Here is a 25,656-nt window from a genome sequence, read left to right on the forward strand (position 1 = left end):
CAAAGGCCAAGGCAATCGCAGGGAGGCAAAAGCCGTCTATTGGCAGTCCCAAAGGACTCTTTCATCATTTTTAAAACCCCCACTTCTCATCTTCCTCGAAAAAGCAAAAGAAAATAATGGCTCATTCTGCTGTATCCCAGGTTTTTTTTTTTTTTTTCTCTCTCTCTCTCTCATTTTTTTAATCTTATGATATCTTTTGCTGCTCTTGAATTTATCGAAATGGGTTTTCTTGCAAGACTGAGATTTTGTTTTTTGTTTTTCAGATTTCTGTAGCTGTTCCCGTTGGAAGCGACGTTTCTCTAAGGAGATCTGTATTTAAAAAGGTACTGGTTAATTAGCAATAAGGTCAGTGCAGTTTGGTTTAGTTGCAGTAATGGATGGTTAGATCATTGGAAACACGAAAAAGAGAGACGAAGGTGACGGAGTTTAAAATTTTAGCAAAAATCATATGTCGGTTTAAAAAAAAAAAGTATTTTATGTTTTTGTGTCGACGCGAATTATGATACGAATATATATATTATTAGTATTTTACACTACATGAATATATGAATTGCCAGGTTTAAGTTAGAGTATATGATCTGTTACGTGTTTGAATTTATCAACTGAAATTTTATTGATCTTAACTACTCGAATGCACTATTGGAGTTAGAATTCATGTATGATATTGAAATGCAGTTAATGTTTTAAGTATTGGTGTTATCTGAGACTGAGAGTGGCCATGATTGGAAAAAGAAGAATAACATGGCCATCTTTGCTGTATTATATTACCATGTTAATTGTCAAAACCAACTATACAAATATAATGCCTTGCTTGTGATTTCTTCTTTCGTGGCAAGCTTCAATTTCCAACTTCTGCCATGCCTCAAGGCTGAAGAAGTGTCCATCATGCTGCATTTTTCCTTTACATTGAAATGATAAAGCCAAATGATCGTCACTCCTTCTCCTTGCTTTATTCTTTTAATATGTCAAAGCTGCTGACTGCAAAAGAATCATATAGCTCTTTCATTTCTTCGTTCTTCTTTTAAAATATTGCTTGTACTTTTGCCACTCTTGAACAAGTTCAAAATCCTCTATAATCGAAGTTGCCGATGGTAATTAAATAGCTAAACAGATCGTTGTTCTAGTGAGATGCTATCTGGTTTATGCCTCTGGAATAGGGGAGTAGGTTATGGATACAAGGGTGTTGAACTTCATTTGGCAGCTCAAGTTTTCTCTTGCTTCATTAATTTTATATGGTGTTTGTCTGTTATAATAATGTACTTTTCTCATGCATATGCATCTTTGAACACATTTACAATTGCCAAAGTGAGTATGTTCGTCACATGCGGCATTGGTTGAGTGACTAAGCTTTGCCATAGAGAATAGTATTAAGTGATTTGCTTCTGAAGCTGTTTCTTTTATAAATATTGTTGGTGCAAGAACTGAAATAGAGTTGCACTATTTACTAAGATGGCATTTCAGGCCCACTTCTCTTTATCCTCTAAGTTAACCTTCCACATGGTGTGTATGGTAAATTATTCGTAATAAAGAAGCACTTGACTTTGTTGCAGAGGAACAGTATAAGCTTTAGTGACAAGTCATGGGCTTCCATCTTATCTTTGGATTTGAAATCACGAAATGCACAGAAGATCAATCAGTACGTGGTATGCATGTCATTGCAACAAACCAGCAAATCCAAGGTTACAGTTTCACCTTTAGAGATGGAAACTGCAAAAGAGCCTCCACTAAATTTATTCAAGCCCAAGGAACCTTACACAGCTACCATTGTTTCTGTTGAGAGACTGGTTGGTCCAAAAGCACCAGGTGAGACTTGCCATATTGTGATTGATCATGGTAGCAATGTACCATACTGGGAAGGGCAGAGCTATGGTGTTATCCCTCCTGTAAGTCCCTCTAATGTAATACTGTTTTTTTTTTTTTTTTTACTGTTTTCAGATAGTTTAGTGTGGTTAATCTCTAACTCTTATGCTTAGAATATTTTAACTTCAATGCTTACATTAAAGTTGCATTGATGATATATCATGCTTGGAATGTAGGAATCAGATGGTTGAATATCAGGATCGCAATGTTTATTATGGCTAATTCTAGTTCATTATCATTCTCCTGTCATATCCATTAGTGGCTTTCGATCTCATAGATTGAAGTCATATGTATTCTTTGAACTTCTTGTTTTAGTTTCTACTTTATAGATTTCCTTTCTAAAATTTCCCATTTATTCTCTGATTGGATTTTCCTTTTTTCTTTTATTATAGGGTGAAAATCCAAAGAAACCAGGTTCTCCCCACAATGTTCGTCTGTATTCCATTGCGTCATCCAGGTATGGAGATTCTTTTGATGGCAAGACAGCCAGTTTGTGTGTTCGACGTGCTGTCTATTATGACCCTGAGACTGGAAAGGAGGATCCTTCAAAAAGAGGTGTATGTAGCAATTTCCTATGCAACACCAAGCCTGGAGATAAAGTTCAGATCACTGGTAAGATTCTTTAATAAAGTGGAACATTCATAATAAAGCACTGGCCTTCAACATATCTTGATATTACCATAGGGCCATGGCTGGAATCACCTACCATACAGCTATTGACAGTAGTAATCAATTGAAAATTGCATTACAAAAAACTAGGTTTTGGTAGTTCAGAAAACAGAGGACAGTGTTTCTCTGTTACTAACTTCTACTGTCCTGACAGCTTTATAAGGTCTAATTAATGTCTAAAGGAATGTTCTTTTGGATGTTCCAATCAGATGGTTACTGAATTGCTTGCATTCCAACCAATTGTGCATTATTGTTTTGGTTGTTTTCCACTAAGCTTGTCTTGGCATTATGTTATCAAATACTAATTCGTATTTTAATATTTTTCTTGGTAAAGTTTGTCGAATTATGTTCTTTTTTTTGTTTTTTCCCCGCTTGTTGCTGTTGGTTAAATTATAGACTTTACAGGAAAATTGGTGATCAGAACTGACTAAATATCTCCAGTTAACTCCAGTAGAATATTTTTGCAGGCCCCTCTGGCAAGATAATGCTTTTGCCTGAAGATAACCCAAATGCCAACCACATAATGATAGCTACTGGCACTGGTGTTGCTCCATTCAGAGGCTACCTGCGTCGCATGTTTATGGAAGATGTTACATTCAAGTTCCGCGGACTTGCATGGCTTTTCCTTGGAGTAGCCAATAATGACAGTCTCCTTTACGATGATGAGTTTACCAAATACGTTCAGGACTACCCAGATCACTTCCGATATGATCGAGCTCTTAGTAGAGAGCAGAAGAACAAGAGTGGGGGCAAGATGTATGTTCAGGATAAGATTGAGGAATACAGTGATGAAATTTTCAAGCTCTTGGATGATGGAGCACATATATATTTCTGTGGTCTTAAGGGAATGATGCCTGGGATCCAAGAAACACTGAAGAGAGTTGCGGAGCAGAGAGGAGAGAGCTGGGATGAGAAGCTTTCACAGCTCAAGAAGAACAAACAATGGCATGTAGAAGTCTACTAATTTATTCATGCCCTGCCTCTAAGAGATGCAGCAATGTAGCCATGGTAGACAATTTGGCATTTTCATTTTTTTATGGGCTTCACACGAAAACCTTGATTTAGCTGTCAGCATACATTTGTATGATTAAATAATTGAGCTAGTTTCTTGATTAATATAAAACTATTAAACATCTCCTTTGTTTCTTCTTTCATTATTATCATTGTTCAATGCCATCCAACCCGAATTATTTTCCTCTTTAAGTTTTGAACTTTCGGTTCAACTTGGAAAAAAAATAGAACCAGGTGATTCATGTGCTTAAGAGTTGGCAAAGCTAACTTTAATCCATAAAATTTGTTTAATTTAAGAGAATTCAAAGCTGACTTGAATTCGTAAATTTTGTCTAATTTATTTGAATTTTAATTTAATTTTGTATTCAACTCGATTTGATAAAAAAAAATCAATAATTTTAACTCATTTAACTTGAAGAAATCAAAATCCTTGATGTTGCAATTGAAAACATATTTAAAAAAAAAAAATTGTTAACGTCAATATATTCCTTCAAACTTTTTCATGGAAAATTACGTTATTATTCCAATTAGTGGAAGTATTCATTAGAAGTTGAATACTTCCAAATTTATTTCGGTTTTAGGCAGGTTTTTGTAAAATTAAAAAATAAACACTTTGACAAAAAAATTTCTTTATTAATTAGTACCATAGAATAACAACAAATACGCGCTTTATTAAATAGAAAAATAAAGGTTGCATTTCTTCCATAGTTTTCATCACCTTTTGGCTTTTGAAAAGCATACCTTTTCATTTTCTCTCTCTTTCTTACCCAAAACTCTCTCTGGATATCCTTGAATTTTCAATTTCAATTCAGTGGTAAATTCTCAAACACCTCTTTCAGATCTTTCGTTTCATTTTCAAATTGATTTTGACTTTGTTTTCTTTTTTTTTTCTCTAATGAAATTTTGATTATTGCTTGGCTTCGGTTATTTATTTGTTCATGTAATCCTTTCCGTTAATGATCAACAAACTTTTGAATTTTGATATTTAATTCACTTTCAAATGTTTACAACTTTTAGCTGATTTCGTGAATATGAATGATTTGCTCTTCTCTGTTTGTTGATGGAAAAATGATAGGAAACGAAAATAAATTACAATTTTTCTAAATCTTTTTGGGGTTTTTTTTTTTTTTTTTTTTTTTATAAAAGGTATTTCCATATTTCTATTATAAACGATTTCATCTCAAACACGTACTTTCTGTTTTAGAATATTGTTACAATTATTTCATTTGACGTTTTACCTTGATTTATTTGTCAATAATTGATTTTATTGTTATTATTATTATTATTCTGGTATTTCATTTCTCTTTAGAATATGCCGTCAAAAGACAAAAGGAACAGAGAAAAGTCTTAATTTTAAGTAAATTACATTTAGCTGATTTAGATTGGTTTGTGTTTGTGTTTTTGTTAGTCTTGAAAGCTTGCTTGTTGGATGATTGTGGGTTGGTAGCAGAGCAATGAGTGGAGTCAGGAAATCTACCTCAGGTTGGTATGCTAATATTACATCAATCAGTTCAATAGAATGGTTTCAAAATGAATTATAGATAGATAGATAGATAATCCTGTAAATTTATAAGGAAGAACATAGGTTGGGAGTTTTTTGACTAAATTTTGGTTAAGTTCCCTTCAATAATTTGCCAAATGACAAGTTTGCCAAATTTTTAATTATTAGGTATGCATCATGCGTGGGACATTTGCACACGTGGTCTCAAAGTAATTGCATTAGGTCTTAGCATTATTTTGTGGTTGGCCTGTAAAATAAGGTGAAAAATGTAATGGTTTTCTTTAAGAGAGCTAATCTTTTAGATTTGTCTTTGTAAAGTTCAGTTGTCAACTTCTTTTCTTCACTACGAAGTGTTAAAACTTGTGTACATAAAGGCCTAAGATTTAGAATGGTGGTTGAGAATGAAGGGAGAAATTCATATCCTTACTGCCACTCATTTCTTTTTTGTTCTTCTCGTTTCGGTCATTCTTGACGAAATTGGATTTGCCACAAAATACAAACACTTATAATCTGGTTTTGCACTGTGATCAAACACTAAAAAGCCTAATAGTTAATTTTTTGGTTTTGCATTGAGTATAAGAGGCTAGGGATTCCCCAATTTGGTGAATTGAACCTTAATAGGCATAATTACATTTGTTTTTCTGGACAACATCTCTGTCCTCTTCCTTAATATGTTGATTTTTTAATGCATTTTTTTGCTGAATTTTGTGGAAAATGTGTCTTTCCTTTGCAGCTAATAGAAGATTGAAGGACTTATTGAAACAAACTGATAATCGCATTTGTGCTGATTGTGGTGCTCCAGATCCAAAGTGGGCGTAAGTATTACCGTTACAGCATATTTAGATTTTCCTATTCATTTCTATTCATATGAATAGGAGATACAGTGATGAATACATGTCTCTTTGTTATCTTTGATGTATGAATTCAATGCAAAGCTTAGAACCTAACCACATCAAGCATGTGTATTTATGTTTGATTGTAACATAAGGAAGGATTAAGAAAATCACTTGAGAAATGTATTTTCAGATCAGCAAATATTGGTGTCTTTATATGCATGAAATGTTGCGGTGTGCACAGAAGCCTTGGTACGCACATCTCCAAGGTGAGTACCGTATGTTGCATCTAGTTTAATATTTTTCTTCATGGAATCTTGACCCATCATTGGGGAAATGTATGAGGGGTTTTCTGTCGGCTGTTTATGACATGCATGGTTATATAATTTATCATAGGCAATTTGTTATCTGAGCTTTAGCATGGGAATCTTAATATAATTAGATAAATCAGTACGATTAGAAGATCCAAGTATCGGGCGATAGGTGTGAACTTTGATAATAGAACCAGCGGCATAGCTGTGAATTTTACACAATTGATATATGAAATGTTTCATGATATAAATGAGAAGAAAAACAAATTTAATCAATTACTATGCGAACTAATGAGTCTAACTGCTACCCTATTTAAGATAACCACTGACTGATTCAGAATGAATGTCTGTGTTCATTTGCATACTTGTGTATCTTAAAAGCATCCCTGGTCTTAACCTGGTCGAAGCTGGGAAGAACATTCTTGGATCAAGATGAAAATATAATTATCTTGAGGATCAATTTCATTTCAGCTGTTAAATAAATCTTGTTTCTTTTTATTGTGTTTCCTTATAAGCTTGTGGGATGCGATCAAATTGTCATGCAGAACTGATACATGGCATAAAAGCATTTATCTGTCAACTGGAATGGTATCAGTTGGTTGTTACGAACATAATTCCAGTTGAATCTTTCATATGTATAACTGAAGTCATTCACTTGTTTATGTTATCTTTGTAGAATCTTTTAACTGTGGATTGTTGTGATGTATTCACCCTTTTAAAGGCTTAACTTTACAGTATTATGTTTTTCTTTTTACTTTTATAGTTATATTATCATTATTTTGACCAAATTGATGTCTATATCATTCTTGCAATTCCTCTTACATAATATTATATGATACTTTGAAACTTCATTTTCTTGTCTTTTTGTTCACTTAGAGTTTCTTTTATCCTTGTCCCTTCTTTTATTTTTTTTTTTTATTTTCTGATGATATCAGGTTTTATCTGTGGCATTGGATGAATGGTCTGATGATGAAATTGATGCCATGATTGAAGTTGGAGGAAATTCCTCTGCTAATGCAATCTACGAGGCCTATATACCTGAAGGTTATTCAAAGCCTGGTCCTGATGCTAGTCATGATGAGCGGAGGAGATTTATCAGGTTAGAGTTCAGACAAATGTAGAATCTCTCATGTTGAGCTTTTCTTTGTCACTTCTCTTGGATACTATATGTGATCTAAACCTATTTTCCCATTTATACTATTCCTTTTCTTGGCACATCTTTTTTGGGTTTAGATAGAAAGGCAATGCTTAACTACAGTAACCTATCATGACCTACCATTCAACCTATTTTATAATTGCTCTTTCTGTGTTTGTTCTGGAAGCATATAGCAGATTTGACAGATCATAGCTTAGATGTCATAATAATTACTTATTTCAAATCTTCCTGCAGGTCCAAGTATGAACTTCAAGAATTTTTGAAACCTAGCTTGCGGATAACATCAGGGAAAAGTTCTTCTGCTTCTCATCGATCAAGCTTATCTGGAAAGATTTTGGATAGTTTCCAGTTAATGTCATCACAAGAATCGGTAAATTCATTTGCACTTTGTTTCTTCCAATCTGCTTCATTGTCTCAGGAACCTTTAGGAAGATCGTGCTGCTAATGATGTAAAGAGATAATATGGTCACTTGTCGAATAGCGTGACCTGAACATGTGGATGGGATCCTTCTGTTGCATTCTGTCCATAGGTCCATTTTGCATTCAGTTTTATTTGTCTAAATCCATAATTAGTGAGGGTATATATTTTATGTGCTGCTTGTTTACATGATGTGAGTTGGTTCGTGTTTACTATTTTGGAAAAGTAAGTCTACTAGTAAAACCTAGCAAAGCCCCATGTTAACTGTTGCAAGTTGTGACTGTATTCTTCCTTACAAAAGTCAAGTCAGTATTAACATTAACAATTAAAATACCTCTAGATGGATTTAACTGGCTATATGGTGCTGTGTTTAATAACTTCAATCCGTTTGGCGTGAAAGTTGTAACAGGTAGGCATGGTAGAATTTGTTGGGTTACTGAAGGTCAAAGTGGTAAAAGGCACAGATTTAGCCATCCGGGATATGATGACAAGTGATCCTTATGTCGTCTTGACTCTTGGGCAGCAGGTTAGTTGCTCCATGTCTTAGGCTTTTATTCTCATTACTGAAACAGAAAATTTCTGTCAAGGCTATAAACTATGTTGTTGCTACCTCTTGATGATCTCAAGTTGTAGACCTTTATGAATTATGCACTCTTTCTCTCTATGTGCATTTGCATACATGGATTTGTGGGCATTTATGCTTGTAGATTACATCAGTATCAGTTCTGCATGTGGATCAAACTGTTAGTACCATTCAGTCGGTTGGATGGTGGTTCAGACTTCAGACCTCTATTAAAGCCTTTGTTATACTTCATATATTTTTCCTTTCAAATTTGTGCTACAAACATATACCTCCTGGATATGCTTTACATGTTTTCTTATGTGTTTGTTTTCCTATCAAAATGAGAATAAGGTCTAATTGCTTTTAGTGGTACTATTTCTTTTACTAATGACAACATTGGGTCTTTGATCTTATTAGACTGTTCAGACGACTGTAATAAAAAGCAACTTGAATCCAGTTTGGAATGAGGAACTCATGCTGTCCGTTCCTCAAAAGTATGGGGCTGTGAAGTTGGTAAGTGTAGTTTTCTTCTCAATCCATGTTATTAAGAAACTTTATAGTTGTTTCCTCAAAAAAGAGAAAAAAAGGAAAGTTTTTAGTTGCAAAAAAGTTTACTATTTTTTAAAGAACTATTACGCTTTGTATGTGTGCAATATTTTAGAATCGTGGTTCTACCTATTTATGAATTTCTGTAATGGTGGTGAGGCTGATTGGGTTGGATTTGGTTCAAGTTATATGAATTTCATGTATTTGGCTCTGTTTTAAGGATTGTTAGGCTCAAGTTGGTCTGGTTTCGTGTTGGCTGGGTTTGTGTCATTCAGGTTTTGGGTTGTTCCAGTTCATTTTGCGTAGATTCTGGTTCTTGAAGTTTTAAATCAATTTGACCTCTATGAGAACAGTTTTTCGGTGGATTACTTCATACCAACTTTTGTTGCCTCTAGGTGCATTAAAGCAGTAATAAGGTAGGACAGTGGTGAGGTCAGGTTATTTCAATTTAACTTCATTTGAGGTATCTGGCCATTCATCTGAGTCAATTCAGATTTGGGTTGCATTTTCAAGTTAATAAATTTTGAGTCAATTTGGGCTGAATAAGTCTGGTTTTCAACTAGTCAGATTCATTTGTGCCAACTCTAGTATTAGAAATGGAAAATTTTCCATCTTACTTTAAATCCTGAAATATTACCTGACTTCCAGATGTTTTGCCGCTTAGTTTGCTTCTGGACCACTTTATAGTTTTACCTGGGAACTTTGATGAATTGCACATTTTCATGATTACCGCCCAGCACTTTTCAGCTCTAAAAGCTTAATGCGTACTTGACGTATATTTTTATTTTCTGGCCACTCTTCCTGTTCCTTTGATAAAAATGATGTGTATTGAAGAGGAAATAAAGGGAAATGTATACTGGGATCATGGAGCAGACCTCCTTTTGTCACTATATCTGATGAAAAAGGATGGAATGAGAAATGCGGGATTGTTTGTCATGATTGATTTATTAGAATCTGGAAATTGGTTTGTCATGTAGGGTCTAATCAAGAAGCCCACATTTATAGGTGGTGGATCCCTACGTAATTCTTTGTTGTGATTAGACAATTGTAAGATTGTAGTAAAAAGAATTTTAGGTGAAAATGCTCCCGTCCAACAGTGTAACCAACGGATGATATTATTTTATGTTTTCCCTTAGTTATCAATAAAGCTAGACATGCATTTTAATGCTTTACGTAATTATACTTTCTGTCATTGTTTGTTGTTTAGAATGACAAGAAGTGTGGTTGAACTGCTGATGTATGCATTATTATTCATTCATATTAGATTTGCTGTCATCTCAAGCATGATTATGATGGGGTTCCTCTAATCTGTTCAAAACTTGGACATTGTAGCAAGTATATGATCATGACACGTTCTCGTCTGATGACATAATGGGAGAAGCAGAGATCGATATCCAGCCATTGATAACATCTGCAATGGCATATGGGGACCCAGAAATGTTTGGAAATATGCAGATTGGAAAATGGCTCAAGTCCCATGATAACGCCCTATTAGAGGACAGCATCATCAACATTGTCGATGGGAAGGTGAAACAAGATGTGTCACTGAAGCTCCAAAACGTTGAATCTGGAGAAATTTATCTAGAAATAGAGTGGCTGCCACTTGATCAGTAGACTGAGCATAAATAATGTAATCATTCATTGTTCCTCCAAATAAATTCTGTAACATTGTTTGTTGTTTGATATGGATGGATATGGAAACACATGCTTGTCTTGTTTATTTTATTTTTTCATTTAGACTTAAACTTTCAAGAATTAATTTCTGGCTCCTTGGCTTCTTGTCCAATTTTGCTGAAAGGCCTCTCTGCTCCGAATTAAAATAAAATATGTAATATAATATAAAAAATTTATTTAGTATATAATTTATATTATATAGTTTAATATATTGAATTTATATTTAATATGTTAAATTTCATATACTGTTAATGCATCATATGTGTCATCTTATTAATTTATAAATTAAAAAACTAAAACTCCTTAAAGATAAAGTTGAAAAAATTCAATAATGACTTTTATTTAATTAAATAAAAATTTTATTTAATTTAATTTTTTTAATTTATAAAATTAATGAAATGACAACTTATGATACATTGAAGGTGTATAATTATGCACAGTACATTAAATGTAAATTTAATATATTATTTATCTCATTATGAAAATATTAATAAAATATTTTATATAATAAAAGTTTTTTTCAATATTTAAAGATATTTTTCTATTAAATTTATAAAATGCTAATTTTATCTTTCCTAAGCTTTTAAAACAACTTTGCACTAAAGTAGTTGTTATAAAAGCTAAGGCCGCCAGACCAACCAAACATGAAACATACTCTTACATGTCGCTTCCAGACGCTGGTGCTTTTGGCTTCTGTTTTCTGTTGGTATCTCCATTTTTTTTTTTCCTGTTCGTCATTGAATTTGCCTATGAAAGGTTTTTTCTTTTTCTTTTAATAAAAAAATTATTTTCAGGAAAGCAATGAGAAATGGCAGCAAATTCTGTTACTCAAAGTCTCAACGTTTATTCAAAACTTTTAACTGTTAAACTATGGAACTCACGTATAAAGGAGGCTGTAAACCAAAACAGTGCCCACAAAGCGCTTCTTCTCTTTCGCCAAATGAAGCAAAAAGGGTTGGAACCAAACAACTTAACCTTTCCTTTCATTGCAAAAGCTTGTGCCAAGATTTCCAATCTCAAATATTCCCAAACCCTCCACAACCAAATCTTGAAATCCCCGTTTGGAAGCGATATTTTCGTACAAACAGCATTAGTTGATATGTACATAAAATGTGATCAAGTGGATTATGCATGCAAAACGTTTGAAAGAATGCCTGAAAGAGATTTGGCTGCTTGGAATGCAATGCTTATTGGTTTTGCTAAATTGGGTTTTCTTGATAAGTTGTTAAGTCTTTTTGGTGGGATGAGGTTTGCTGGGATTCACCCTGATTCGGTCACTGTTGTGGGACTTAGTCTGGGAGTTTTGAGTACAAGGAATTTGGAATTAGTGAAGGGAATTCATTCGTTTGGGATTCAAATTGGGGTTGCTGTTGATGTTACAGTAGCTAACACTTGGATTGCAGTATATGCCAAATGTGGTGACTTAGCATCAGCAAAGAAGGTTTTTGATGAGATTGATGCTGTGAGGACTGTCATCTCTTGGAATTCCATGATTGCTGGATATGCCCACTTCGAAAATTTTGCTAATGCTTTTGATTTATATCGAAGGATGTTGGTAGATGGAATTAAGCCAGATGCAAGCTCTATTGTTAGTTTGATTTCGTCATGTGTGCAACCTGAAGCACTATTTCAAGGAATGCAAATTCATTCTCATGGAATCCAATTAGGTTGTGACTTGAACTTATCTGTAACCAATACTCTTATATCCATGTATTCCAAGTGTGGAGATCTTAATTCTGCAAGATTCTTATTTGATTTCATGTCTAATAGGACATGTGTTTCATGGACTGTCATGATTAGCGGGTATGCTGAGAAAGGGAATATGGATGAGGCAATGACCTTGTTTTATTCAATGGAAAAAGCTGGTGAGACAGCTGATTTGGTTACTGTACTTTCTTTGGTTTCAGGTTGTGGCAAGACAGGATCCCTTGAGCTTGGAAAATGTATTGACAGTTATGCCAAATCTAAAGGGTTTAAAGAGGATGCAATGGTCTGTAATGCACTAATAGATATGTACTCAAAATGTGGTAGTATATGTGAGGCTCGAGAGGTCTTTCGTACCATGCCCGAGAGAACTATTGTTTCTTGGACTACCATGATCTCTGGTTGTGCCGTGAACGGAGAATTTGAAGAAGCTTTGGACCTTTTCCATCAGATGAGGGGTTTGGGCTTCAAACCTAACCAAATAACATTCCTTGCTGTCCTGCAAGCTTGCACTCATGCAGGCTTTCTTGATAAAGGATGGGAATTCTTCAATATGATGACCACAGAATATGATATCTATCCTGGGTTAGATCATTATTCATGTATGGTGGATCTTCTTGGACGTAAAGGTAAGCTAATAGTAGCATTGGAGTTTATTTTAAATATGCCAATTAAACCAGATGCTGGCATATGGAGTGCATTGCTTAGTGCTTGCAAGGTTCACCACAACGTAGAGATTGGTAAGCATGTGGCAAGTCGCCTATTTGAGATGGAGCCTCAAGTTGCTGCTCCATATGTGGAGATGGCAAACATATATGCATCAACTGGAAATTGGGATGAAGTTGCAATGATAAGATTGTTGATGAAACATAATAACGTGAGCAAGTCTCCCGGGCAAAGCCTTGTTCAAGTTAATGGAAAAACACATAGATTTACTGTTGAAGATAGAAGTCACCCTGAAGGTGTGCTTATATATGCGTTGTTGGATTATTTAGCTTTGCAATTAAAAGATGATAGATATCCCCTGTATTTGAGGGATATTCCTGAAATGGAATTGGTTTGAATCTTTATTGATTTTAACATTTTACTCGGACTGATATCCCTGTATTCGGGGATATTCCTGAAGTGGAATTCGGTTTAGTGATCTTCCCACATGCAGTGCATCAAAATTGGGGGGAAGGTCAAACTCTTCCATCAAAAGAAAGAAGATGGTCACTGTATCTAGAGGGAATTTACAAACATCATCTGAAATCTAGCTTGAAGGAAATAACTACATGTACAGACGATGGGGAGAGACTTGAAAACTGTTGAAGATAAAAGCATCTATGCCTGAGCGTGGGTATTATAGTCTACAACAATTTGGTATCAAGGCTCAGAAGAGTTTAAAGGTCTGCTTTCCATTCTCCATCCCCTTGTCAATCGGTTACAATGCAATTTTCAACAGTAGCATAAATACTGGGTGATCAAACTGTTGGGGTATTCTGTAGTTGCTTAAATTGTTTTGCATACATAAGCTGGATTATTCCTATAATAATTAGATTGTCAACTTGTATGTTGATATCAGTTTGTGCATTACCATTTGTTTTTAGAAAATTTCTGGTACAAACAATTTTCCCAAAAATTTTCCATCATTGTGTAGATGTTCATTGTTCAGAAAGGGCCTGTTAAGTCGTGTTTACTTCTATGCATTTCTTTATCTTTTGCAGGTTATAGGAAGCATTAATAGATATGACATGGACTTTGGGAAAGAATTGTTTTGATGTGTACTGGTAAACTCAATCACACCCAATCAAGCATGCTTTTACTCTAATGCCTTTGATCATTTCTCTACTCATCTCCTTTGAGTATTACTTTATTCGAAAATCACTAATTCATTCGTGTATGGTGGGTGGTTGAATAATCTATTTATTAAAAAGCTAATGGCTAAACATGTATTAACTTTCAATTCCCTTGTTCTTTATCATTAGTTGATATTGTTGCTTCTATTCTCCCTTATAATGCAACTTCCTGGTGGCACAACATCAATGTAACGATTAAAAGAATGTCTTGAGAAAAGGCTTCCTGGTGGTATCATTTCATTTATTTTTTGTTTATGCAAAAATGTTGCATCTAGTACTTTCTCAAGGAGTTCACCAAAACTTGATTTCATATCATCATAGTTCATAAATTACTGGTTTTTTTAATCTTCAATTCCACCATTAAATGTCATTTCATTGCTGTAAGAAGATGAGTTTCATTTATCATAAGGTAGGAAGCATGGACACAGACATGAGATATGGGTATGGTATCACATTAAAACTGTGATATTAACAATTTTTTGAAAAATTAGGATATGGATTTGATGAGCTTAAAGATATATGCAGCCTGAGTTATATGCCCTAACTTATTTTTTGTTGGTGCAAGCTTCCATCTCTTCCAAAACTAGCTCACTTCTTCTCTAGCCAATGCCATCTAGCATTTACTCTCTATTCTTGGTTTTGAATTTACACATAGATCCATCTCAACCATTGGCCTATTGTGCACCAGTTAGGAGAAATGAGTTTCTGGATTTAGGAGAGACTAAAACTTGACCACGAAGAAAGTAAGTGTAAGTAATAAAAGATGATACGAAGGTTAAGGAAATAAATGAAATGTTGTTTTTTATAGAAATGAGTGGGACAAGAAGATTTAAAACTATGACCTAACATAAATTTTTTTTTTTAGTTTTTCATATAGCCGATCTCAGGCTTATAGGATTTAAGGCTTTGTTGTTGTTATATCAAAATTATGTGAGAAAAATGAATGATGGCCTTTATAACAGCCTAGCCAACCCTTCTCTGCGTTTTGAGCTCTCATATTTCTCTGGCAAGGCACAGCGGCTACTGTTATGACAGCACTTAAACCCCATGTGGATTAGAGAATCAAAATCAAGAAGGAAAAGAACCCATATATGAAGGGAATCTTGTATTAGATGCATAAAAAAAAAAAAAAAAAGGGAAACTTTAGATCCTTTCTCTCAAACCAAGAAAAAGATGTTGCAGAAGAACATGGTAAATCAGACAGAAAGACGTGCAGTGTGTCCATGCTGTGGATGGGTATGGGCATGTTACACACTCACTTATTGTTAGGACTTAGAGCCTCTGAAATTAAAAAACTCTATTATATCAGATAAATTTTTTTAAAGAAATAATATATTGATAAATTCACGTTTTATACATTGTCGGTCAAGCTTAACTGCTTTGTGTATTTTTTTTTATATATTAATTTTTATTTTTTTAATATACTTTAGAGGTGCATGTTCAAGACGAGATCAGCTAGTAATCTTTCTTTTCTTTTTTTTTTTTTTTTTTCTAATCTCATTTTCAGGAATTCTCTATAAGAAATTAAAAACCGGTCATTCCCAAATTCAACGAGGCTACAAAGCTTCTGCTGCAAGAAAAACACTTTACATGATCTCTCCTAAATAAATTAAAGATAAATTTGATAATTTAAAATATCATGAAATAATATAAATATAACATGATTTAATAGTTTAAAAAAATTATATATAAATTTAATAAAATTAAAAATATATATTTTATATTTTCATAATAACACAAATTATAATAAATAATATTTATGTAATTTTAATATTTTATATAATATAAATAGGCAAATCACTAAATTTATAGAGACATAATAAAAAATATAAATGATTCCAAAATCACTTGGTGCTAATTGGGACTAAACTATTAATATTGTTGGTATTATTTGTGGAATTAGGCGATGATCTCATTCTAATAACGTAAATAAAAGCAGAAGTAGCTAGTAATGCCACACCTGTGACGCCACAAATCAAGCTCCCCAACACCAGCACATGCCTCACGTGATCACTCCCCCACCGATTGCTGCCTGCTCCCACCCACCATGACGTCTCATTGGAATTTATAGCCTTCGGCAGCGGCACCTTAGGTGGCGTCGAAGAGGAGGAATTCGATGTTGGTGCGAAGAAGGACATCATCCCCGGTGACTTGAGCCCAGTCGGCGGCTGGCTCTGGTACTCCAGACCATGATCAGAAGGGCGTAGCTCCCTGGCCGTTGATACCCTGATGATGAGGACGATGATGGTGATGGTGATGGCAGCAGCAATTCTTACTGTGTGGAGAGAAGGCATAGCTGATTATAGCTCTGTTGAGTGAAGGGAAGGCACTTGACAGTTGTCTGTTTGAGACAGATACATAGTACACTGTAATTAGATTAAGGAAGGTGAGCGACGTCGTTTGAGTTGTCAGAACAACTATATTCTATTATTTTGCAGTCAAGCATTCATTCGTGTGAAGGCCGAAAACGCGTGGCTCAATGGGAGAATATTTACTCGTATGTAAATTTGATAATTTAAAATATAATATAATAATATGATATAAATGTGATATAAATAAAAAAAATTAAGATATAAATTAAAATTTTAATAATTATTATATATAAGTTTAATAAAAAAATATTTCATATTTTTATATTTATATAAATTTGAAAATATAAATTTTATATAAAACACAATATAAATATATAAATTTTAATATTTTATATAATATAAATATATAAATCATTAAATTTACTCAAAAAAATTTTCAGTTGTACTCTTAACTGTTGAAATAATTAATATATATTTATATATATGAGAATTAATAACACCCGTCTCCTTAATATTCTAATCTTTGGAATGTTTTTTGATATCATAATTAAAATATGTATTATAAATATCTATCTTGTATCAACAGGTGCAAATGTTAATAAAATATTAAAATTTTAATTATAATTATTATATTAAAATTTTAATAATTTCAAAAAAAATACTTATCTCATAAAATATGTATTATAATTAAAATAACTGTTTAAAATCGTAATGTCATACTTGATGTTAACCACAAATGCAAAACAAATGGGTGCTATTATCAATATTCTGGTGTTTCAAAACATAATACATGTAATTAAAATAAGAAAATTTTGTTAAATAAAATTGATTAAATAAGTTTTAATTAGTTAAGTTTATTATTTTATTTTGATATACGTGTTGAGAATAAATTGGAGTTGAGTTTTTTTTTTTTTTTGTCTAAGATCTTTAATGTTCGGTAATTACTTTTGATTCCGATTAATTTGAAATCAAATTGAATCGAATCTTATAAAAAAATAAATTTTTTTCATTCATAAAATTTGAAATTAAAATCTTACTTAAAAAAAATTAAATTTTTTGTCACTTAATCTAACAGACGTTGATAATCGGAGTTGAGTTATACAATAGAAGGAAGTTCTCTTTGTCAATAAATCCACTTATTTCACTTGAATTCAAGACTTTTAGATTTAAACGGTAATCGGTAGGAATAGGATGCCCCTTTACTCATAAGCTGAATTTAATGTTTGAATGTTTTTGTCATTTGTACAACTCATCGCCATGCTAGTTGATTTGGCTTCTGCGTCAGTCCTTTTCACTCAAATAATGCCACGTCACTCAGCAGATTTGTAAACAAAATTTCAATGGCTGACTCATCCTTATTCTGCCACTTGTCCAATGTTAATTAGTCCACAAACAAGCCATGTCATTCTTTTTCCAAATCATCCATTCTTGCCACGTGTCTCTCTTAATAGTCAATATCATTGATGGCATATAAATTATATTAAAATATTTAATATAATATTAAAATATTTAAAATTTTTAACGTGATATTTAAAATATAAATTTATTAACATACGTGATATTTAAATAATTATTTATTTATTATGTGTCATCATTTGAAACTAATTACGTTAACGGTGAATATTATATTAATTAATATATTCATAATTTAAGTATCATATTAAAAAATTTTAAATTTAAATAATATATTAAATATTTCATTATAATTTAAGAGTTATTTATAATATTAGTCCCTCTCTTAAATTGAATGATTATATATATATATTTAGTATAAATTTTTTCATCAAAATACTTTCTCTTTTAGGCAAAAAAGAAAAGAGTACTCAAATTTAAAAACCTGCCATTCCTGCCACAGTTTAGCTTAATTAATTAATTAATGGCAATTATAGTTTGAATTAAACTTTCAATCAAACCATTTAAGTTTTCAAATTTGAGTGTCGGTTGATGTCAATTGGCATAAGATTTTTTATTGACATTTAAATATTATGAGTTCGAATGAGTTTATATATGTAGTATTTTCTTCTTCAGCTAGATAAGTATAACAAGAGAGGGATTTAAGTAGATTTGATAATATATAGTGATATGATATGAATACGATAAAAAAAAATGTGATATAATTTAAAATTTTAATAATAATTATTATGAGTTTAATAAATAAAAAAATATATTTTATAATTTTATATTAATACGAATTGTGACACATAATTTTTGTATAAAATATAATACGAATATATAAATTTTATTATTTTACACGACACAAATATTTGAATTGTCAATTCTAAACTTAGGGATAAATTAGAATATTAAAATTTTTTTTTTAAATCTCTCTTAGCTCATAATTTTCTTCCCATCTTTTAATTTCTCTCTAGGTACCCCACCTTTCTCTTCCTTTAACTTGAATTTCTTTCTTCCGTTTTCAAAAACATGACCAAAGAGCTTTCCACCATTAATGAGCTTACATACAGCTCTGCATCGTAGATTGATCAATTATTTTTTAGTGTAAACACATGCTTAATTTATATTTATTTATGAGTATGTACACATTATTTTCGTACTATAATATAAAATAAATTTAGGTTTTAAAATCATTCAAAATATAATTTATAAATTAGTAATTAATATTAATAAAATATTTTCATTTTTATTTAAATTGATTGTATTCTTTTTATATAATTTTTTAATTTTATTTATCATTTTGTGTTAATAGAATTATTATTCATTTGATTACCTAACTATTTTTACTCTCATGCTATTTTTCCTTCTCTCTCTCTCTCTTTTCTCTACCAAAACAAAAAGAAAAAGTCCCATGGAATTAAAGGTGACAAATAAGTCAATCAAATTAGGTTCAGGTTCAATTATTTTGATTGGATCATTTTTGTTTAAAAAAAAATTAAATCTTTTCGAATTGGGATCATTTTAAGTTTAGATTAGGTTGGGTTTGTTGGATTTAATAAACCAATTTTTTGAATGATTTCTAAAACCTTTAAATAGAATTTTAAATTTTTGAATGATTTCTAAGACTTTCAAGTAGAATTTTAAATTTTTGAATGATTTTCAAGATTTTCATGTAGAAATTTAAATTTTTTAAAGATTTTCAAGATCTTTAAACATAATATTTAATTTTTAAACGATTTTCAAGGTCTCCATTTAGAATTTTAAATTTTGTAAATGATTTTCAAGATTTTTAAACATAGTTTATGAGTTCTCCAAGCAAGATTTATAAATCTTTTGAGTTGAATTTACTTTAGTATCGAGATTTATAAGACCTCTAGGTCTTTCGGATAAGATTTGTAGTCTTCCTAGTTGAATTCATTTTAATGTTGAAATTTATAAGATCTCCTGGATCAATCTTGAGAAAATTATCGAAAAAAATGGAAAATAGATATGGCATTAGTTAGAAGCATTTTTTAGAAAGGAAAATGTTGAGAATTTTAAAGATTTTCAAGTTAAAAAATTTTAAACACGTACAAACATCAAGATGAGAAACTTTGTTACAAAGACTTATGGGCACTAAAAAATATAATAATTAAGACCTTTAGGTAAGATTAGTAAGACTTTCGAGAGAAATCTATTTTAGAGTTGAGATTTATAAGATTTTCGGGCATAGTTTCTAAGATCTTCAGGCAAAATTTGTTAGTCTTTCGAGCAGAGTTTATTTTATTGTTGAAATTTATGAAACTTTTAAGTATAGTCTCTAAGTCCTCTTAGTAAAATTCGTAAGTCTTCTGAACTAAATCTACTTTAATATCAAGATTTGCAAGATCTTTGGGCATATTTTTTAAGCATTTCAGATTTTTTTCAAAGTTTCAAAGTTTTTGTTTAGGAGAAGCCTTTCAAAGATAAGATTTTAAAGTTTCAAAACCTCTATTTAAGATAAACCTTCTAAAGTTAAGATTTTTAAAATCTCAAAACTTATATTTAAAAAGAACCTTTCAAATGTGAGATTTTTAAAATTTTAAAACCTTTGTTAAAAAAGAGCCTTTTAAAGATAAAATTTTTTAATCTCTTAAAAAAAAGAAAATAAAAAAAGTTTTAAAACATCTGATAAGTTAATATAGAAAACAAAACACAAAAAATAGTAACAAAATAAACAAAAAAAACAAAAGAAAATAACTCTAAGCCCCTAATTAGACAAAATTATCATATTTGTTTTTGCATTATTTCTAATTTTAAGAAATATGTAAAGAGAGGTAGTCATAGGCACTTAATTTTATCCAAGTTTATTTTAGTCAATCATGATGCTTTAAAAATAGGGACTGAGTTCTTGTCCAAAAGTTTTTTAAGATTTATGAATATTTAAAGATTTTTGAATAAGTTGATTTTTATAAAGATGTAAAAAAATGTAAAAGTCAAAGAAAAAAGTCAAAAGTCAACTTAGTCAAACTTGATCGAAATTAGTCAATTTTGATTGAAACATGGTCAAATTCAAGGCATTTTGTAAGAATCGAACAAAGATATTGGATTCTTGAAAGCTTAAACAAAATTTGAGTTTTGAGTAAAAAAAGGTAAAATGACCAAAATACCCATGATCAATCATCGAGTTAAAATAGGTCAAGATCTATTAAGATTACTTGGAATGGGTCAAATTTTTTTCATATCCTTATGTTTAGAAAGAAAATCTTAGGAAAAATTGCATTTTGAACTAAAATGATCAAAATGCCCCATGATCAAAATTGGTAAAATTTAGCCAAATTTTGTCAAACTCGGGTCAACCCTTGAAATTCATGATTGAATAAGATTATTAAGGTTTGGGATTAATAAAATTATGATTTGGACATTTAGAAATCATGTTGGACTTCAAAAAAGTGAAATTACAAAAATGTCATTTAAAATGTATTTTCATAATTTGACCTTTTAGGGGTTGATTTTTGTTAAAAACTCCAGATCATGTTTAAATATTATTTTATTAGTTTTGATGCATTAAAAATCTTGATTGAATCTCAAAATGGATGAAATTATCAAAATGCTTTTTAAGGGCATTTTTATAATTTGGCCTTTATGGAGTCAATTTTTTCACACAAAGTTATAGATATAATTAAATATTATTTTAAAATTTTTGGTACATTAAAATCATGAAAATAAATATTGGATCATAAGGTTATAGCAAAATCATAGAAAAAGTTTAAAAATGCTAATTAGGGTAAAATTATCTTTTCACATTATGACATCTGTACTAATTGCTAAGTTATGTACTATAAATTTTTTAGGCTCATTAGATTTCAAGGTATGCTGATCTTATGGCCTATATTACAAGCCTTGGGGACCAACTTTGTAAGAAAAAAAAATAAAATAATAACAATCATTAAATGCATTTTAATCCAATAGTTAATTAGGTCTTTTAAAATTTTAAATAGAAAAATATAGAGTTTTTTAGGTTCTCCTCTCTTTTTCCTTAAAAAAAAAACTCCACTATTAGAGAATCTATCGAAGAGGAAAATTTCTTATATAAAAAAACCTCCCTTTAGGTATATTTCTCAACATTTTCATACATTTGCATACCCATTTCATGTATTTCATTTTACTTTTCTAGATTCTTTTTATAAGTTCATCCTTGATCTATTTTTCTCATGTTACTCGTTCCATGTGGAGAAGAAAAAGATTATAAAAACAACAAAATACCATGGAAAGGAAGGTTTGGTTATAGATTTGATCATGGGTTTGAATTTGCAGTAAAATAAGATTTATGAGATTGGAAATAGTTATATGATAATTTTTATGATTCAAAATTACATATTAAAAAAAGAAATAAGGAATTAAAAAAGGGGGAGATTGATGTTTCTCGCAGGCTTTTGAGATGATCAATTTTGAAAAAAAAAAAAAAAAAAGAGAGTGAAGGAAATTTTGGACAAAAAATAAAATAGTCAGTTTCGATAACCTGGTTTATGGGGAGTTACATTGTGGTGGGGTCACTATAGCATTGTTTTCAAATGAAAATTCTTTAATTAGTGTTCATTTTCCATGTGCTTGATCAAACAAATAAAAAAGACCATATCACATGAACATATTCCATCATATATATATTTTTAATTGACCAAATAGGTCAATATTGAAAGGCTCTTTTCCTACATAAAGGATTGATCAGTCTGAATTGCTTGAACTTCAGGCGTGAGAAAGGATGGCCATAGGCGGTGAAAAAAGCAAGATTTTGATATTTGGTGCCACTGGCTATCTTGGGAAATACATGGTGAAGGCAAGCGTGGCCTCGGGTCATCCCACTTATGCCTACACTCGCCCGCTCACTTACAACAACTCCTCCTCTTTCAAGTTAGATCTTCTCAAGGACTTTGAATCCATGGGTGTCACCATATTCTATGTAACTCCATTTCTTTTCTTCTCAGTAATTATTAGTTTCATATTTACTTTTGGTTTTATGGTATTTCTCTCTAGCTTTTATTCTTTTTCTTCACCGATTTGAGTATACAATTGTGTTTTAATTACTTGTTTTTCTTGATCATTGATTTAATTTGTTTTATGTTAACACAGGGGGAGTTGGATGAGCATGAAAAGTTAGTTTCAGTGCTTCAACAGGTTGAGGTTGTGATTTCCACACTAGCAGTCCCACAACATCTTGACCAACTCAAAATAATAAGTGCCATGAAAGATGCTGGCACAATAAAGGTCGTTACCCTTAATCAAAGAAACTCAAAGTTTAAAAATATGTATTTTCTACACTGATTAGAGATGTCCATGGGTTTAACTAGACGGAATTCATATCGACTTAAATATGATATTAACGTCTTATGTGTTTGCTCAAATTTAATTTTATCCAGTGATTCAAATCTTAAATTTTGTCTAAATATATCCATACAACGTTAAAAAATAAAAACTTAGCCTTTTTTATTTAATCTTTAATATTTTTATTCTTTTATTAAATTTTAAAATATAGATATCTTAATATATTTTTTAATGTTTATACTATAATATTATATGTTTATCATTTATATAATATAAATTATATAATATATTAATAGAAAAATAATACACATGTTATATAATTGTGGATCATGCCAAGCCGATCGCATCAATGTTAAAATTAAGGTTCGACTCGCTTTTGACATAATTTTTTTTCGTTCTTTTTTTCAATCCGTTTAACGAACTTAATATTTTTGCTCGATTTCTTTAAATATTAGAAGGAGCTTCAATGTTAGATGGACAACTCAGCTCTTGAATATATCTAACATTATTATTTTACTTCTTTTTAATCATGCTCTTGGATTATATCTATCTAATATTAATTTATACTTCTTTATAATTATCCTCTTGAGTTGTATCTATGTTTATAGGAACTGTATAGTTATGCTCTTGGATTGTATCTATGTTTATATGCCCTTGCGACATTTTTTTAATATTTCTTAATTATTTGATGGTAACAAGTTTATTAAGGTTGAATGAATCCGTAGCTAACAAGTTGTGAAATAATTGTAGAGGTTTGTGCCTTCAGAATATGGAAATGAAGTAGACAGAATAACAAGTGCACTTCCACCATTTGAAGCTTTACTAGCTAACAAAAGGAAGATCAGAAGGGCAGCAGAAGCAGCTGGACTCTCTTACACTTACGTTGCTGCAAATACATTTTTAGTCTATTTTATTGACTATCTTCTTCACCCACATGAGAAACCAAATGAACTTGTGGTTTATGGAACTGGCCAAGCCAAGGGTACGTACGTATGTAACCTTATTGGAAACATCAACATCATTGTTGTCAGGCTAAAAACAAACTATTCAAACCTAGGAATCCTGCTGATTGGGTTAAAAGAAAAAAAAAAAAAAAGCAATGTACAAGTAACCATATAAATTATGCTGTTATTTGACATTGGTAACCATCTCTTGCTTTGAATAGTTAAAAGAAAAGTAAAAGTAATCATAGAAACTATTTCGTTTTATTTGAAGATTTTAATATGTAAATTTTTTATTCAACATGCATGCAGTTGTGTTCAACTATGAGGAAGATATTGCAGCCTTTACGGTAAAAGCAGCGACAGATCCAAGGGTAGCCAATCGCGTCATCATCTATAGGCCGCCGGCAAATGTTACTACTCAGTTGGAACTGATTTCTGCATGGGAGGAAAAGACTGGCCGAACCTTTAAAAGAGTTCATGTTCCTGAAGAGGAAATTATAAAGCTCTCTGAGAGTAAGGCACTGATTCCCTTATGGATCTCATATATATATATATATATATATATATATATATATTGGACATTGGGCAACATTGAAATATGTTTCTTATTATTGTTTGGTATAGCCTTGCCTTTCCCGGACAACATTCCGGTGGCGGTTTTGCACAACATATTCATCAAAGGAGATCAAATGACGTATGAATTGATGGAAGAAGATTTGGAGGCCTCTAAGCTATATCCTGACTACAGTTACACCACCATTGATAAGTATCTTGATATGTGCGTGGTTAACCCTCCTCGCCCCAAATTAGCTGCATTCGCTTGATCCATATAAAAAGAACTTAACATTCATGTTTGCAAGTGGTAATCGTCAGTCGTCTGCAACCCTTTCTTCCTACCATTTATAATTATAATAATAAATATTATGTTTATATTTATGTAATAAAGATTATGGATTTATGTTTCATATACTGTAAGTGAACCATATAATGATATTTAATAAAAAATTAATTTTAAATAATTTTTAGGATATATTAAATATACTTACTTTTAAAATTTTATAACTAATTTTTTATGAGTTGTTACTGTGTGATTCAGTAACAGTGAATAGCACTTATACATTGATATATATTGATAGTATATAAAATATAAACTCAACTATTATATTTTGCTTGGGTTTAGCTATGTATTGAAGCTTGGAAGTATAAGTAATGTTTGAATAAAAATCTTAAGTTTAACCAAATCATACGTATCAATTACTTCTTTTTTGTATTAAAAAATTATGCAACTTGACTTCTTCTACTTGCCAAATGTGACATCTGATATATACATATATTAATAATAAAAAAAGTTTGAGATAAACTTGATTATAAAAAAAAAAAAGATTAAAAATAGAGACTTGAGCCGTCGGCGGCGGGCTCTGGTACTCAAGACCATGATCAGAAGGGCGTGGTTCCCTGGCCGTTGATTCCCTGATGATGAGGACGAGATGGTGATGACGATGGCAGCAGCAATTCTTATTGCGTGGAAAGAAGGTATAGCTGATTATAGTTCTGTTTGCCTGTTCCATAGAAAGATACATGCAGTAGAATTCGACTAAGGAAGATGAGCGACGTCGTTTGAGTGGTGAGAGTAACTTTATTC

At 31.4% G+C, this 25,656-nt stretch overlaps 5 protein-coding genes across 6 annotated transcripts; 4 read left to right on the forward strand and 1 right to left on the reverse strand.

Annotated features, from left to right (window-relative positions):
- Positions 1 to 3,662, forward strand: LOC111281196 (ferredoxin--NADP reductase, root isozyme, chloroplastic-like). The gene is made up of 5 exons (XM_022868845.2): positions 1 to 140; positions 264 to 323; positions 1,551 to 1,883; positions 2,253 to 2,472; positions 2,997 to 3,662. Exons 1-5 carry the CDS (start codon positions 117 to 119, stop codon positions 3,491 to 3,493), a joined length of 1,134 nt encoding a protein of 377 aa, XP_022724580.2. The 5' UTR covers positions 1 to 116; the 3' UTR covers positions 3,494 to 3,662.
- Positions 3,663 to 4,201: 539 nt separating this feature from the next.
- LOC111280695 (ADP-ribosylation factor GTPase-activating protein AGD12-like) lies at positions 4,202 to 10,653 on the forward strand. Of its 2 annotated transcripts, none has more exons than XM_089756833.1 (9): positions 4,202 to 4,354; positions 4,949 to 5,022; positions 5,775 to 5,856; positions 6,068 to 6,143; positions 7,121 to 7,284; positions 7,576 to 7,711; positions 8,169 to 8,285; positions 8,739 to 8,834; positions 10,132 to 10,383. In XM_089756833.1, exons 2-9 carry the CDS (start codon positions 4,995 to 4,997, stop codon positions 10,237 to 10,239), a joined length of 807 nt encoding a protein of 268 aa, XP_089612959.1. In that variant the 5' UTR covers positions 4,202 to 4,354; positions 4,949 to 4,994; the 3' UTR covers positions 10,240 to 10,383. The 2 variants fall into 2 exon arrangements, with proteins under 2 accessions (XP_089612959.1, XP_022723837.1); XM_022868102.2 differs by having other exon boundaries at positions 4,204 to 4,354; positions 10,200 to 10,653.
- A 495-nt stretch (positions 10,654 to 11,148) lies between these two features.
- On the forward strand, positions 11,149 to 14,453 carry LOC111281241 (Tetratricopeptide repeat (TPR)-like superfamily protein). Its single transcript, XM_022868930.2, has 3 exons — positions 11,149 to 11,243; positions 11,336 to 13,633; positions 13,952 to 14,453. Exon 2 carries the CDS (start codon positions 11,350 to 11,352, stop codon positions 13,306 to 13,308), a length of 1,959 nt encoding a protein of 652 aa, XP_022724665.2. The 5' UTR covers positions 11,149 to 11,243; positions 11,336 to 11,349; the 3' UTR covers positions 13,309 to 13,633; positions 13,952 to 14,453.
- A 1,371-nt stretch (positions 14,454 to 15,824) lies between these two features.
- On the reverse strand, positions 15,825 to 16,451 carry LOC111281096 (uncharacterized). Its single transcript, XM_022868704.2, has one exon. The coding sequence runs from the start codon at positions 16,375 to 16,377 to the stop codon at positions 15,928 to 15,930; it is 450 nt and encodes a 149-aa protein (XP_022724439.2). The 5' UTR covers positions 16,378 to 16,451; the 3' UTR covers positions 15,825 to 15,927.
- A 6,523-nt stretch (positions 16,452 to 22,974) lies between these two features.
- Positions 22,975 to 25,033, forward strand: LOC111281195 (isoeugenol synthase 1-like). Its single transcript, XM_022868844.2, has 4 exons — positions 22,975 to 23,013; positions 23,821 to 24,052; positions 24,324 to 24,527; positions 24,639 to 25,033. The coding sequence occupies exons 1-4, from the start codon at positions 22,990 to 22,992 to the stop codon at positions 24,836 to 24,838; spliced, it is 660 nt and encodes a 219-aa protein (XP_022724579.2). The 5' UTR covers positions 22,975 to 22,989; the 3' UTR covers positions 24,839 to 25,033.
- Positions 25,034 to 25,656: the final 623 nt, after the last annotated feature.

This window comes from Durio zibethinus, chromosome 28 (assembly GCF_047325235.1).
Source record: "Durio zibethinus cultivar Kanyao isolate XHJ-2024 chromosome 28, ASM4732523v1, whole genome shotgun sequence".
NCBI lineage: Eukaryota > Viridiplantae > Streptophyta > Magnoliopsida > Malvales > Malvaceae > Durio > Durio zibethinus.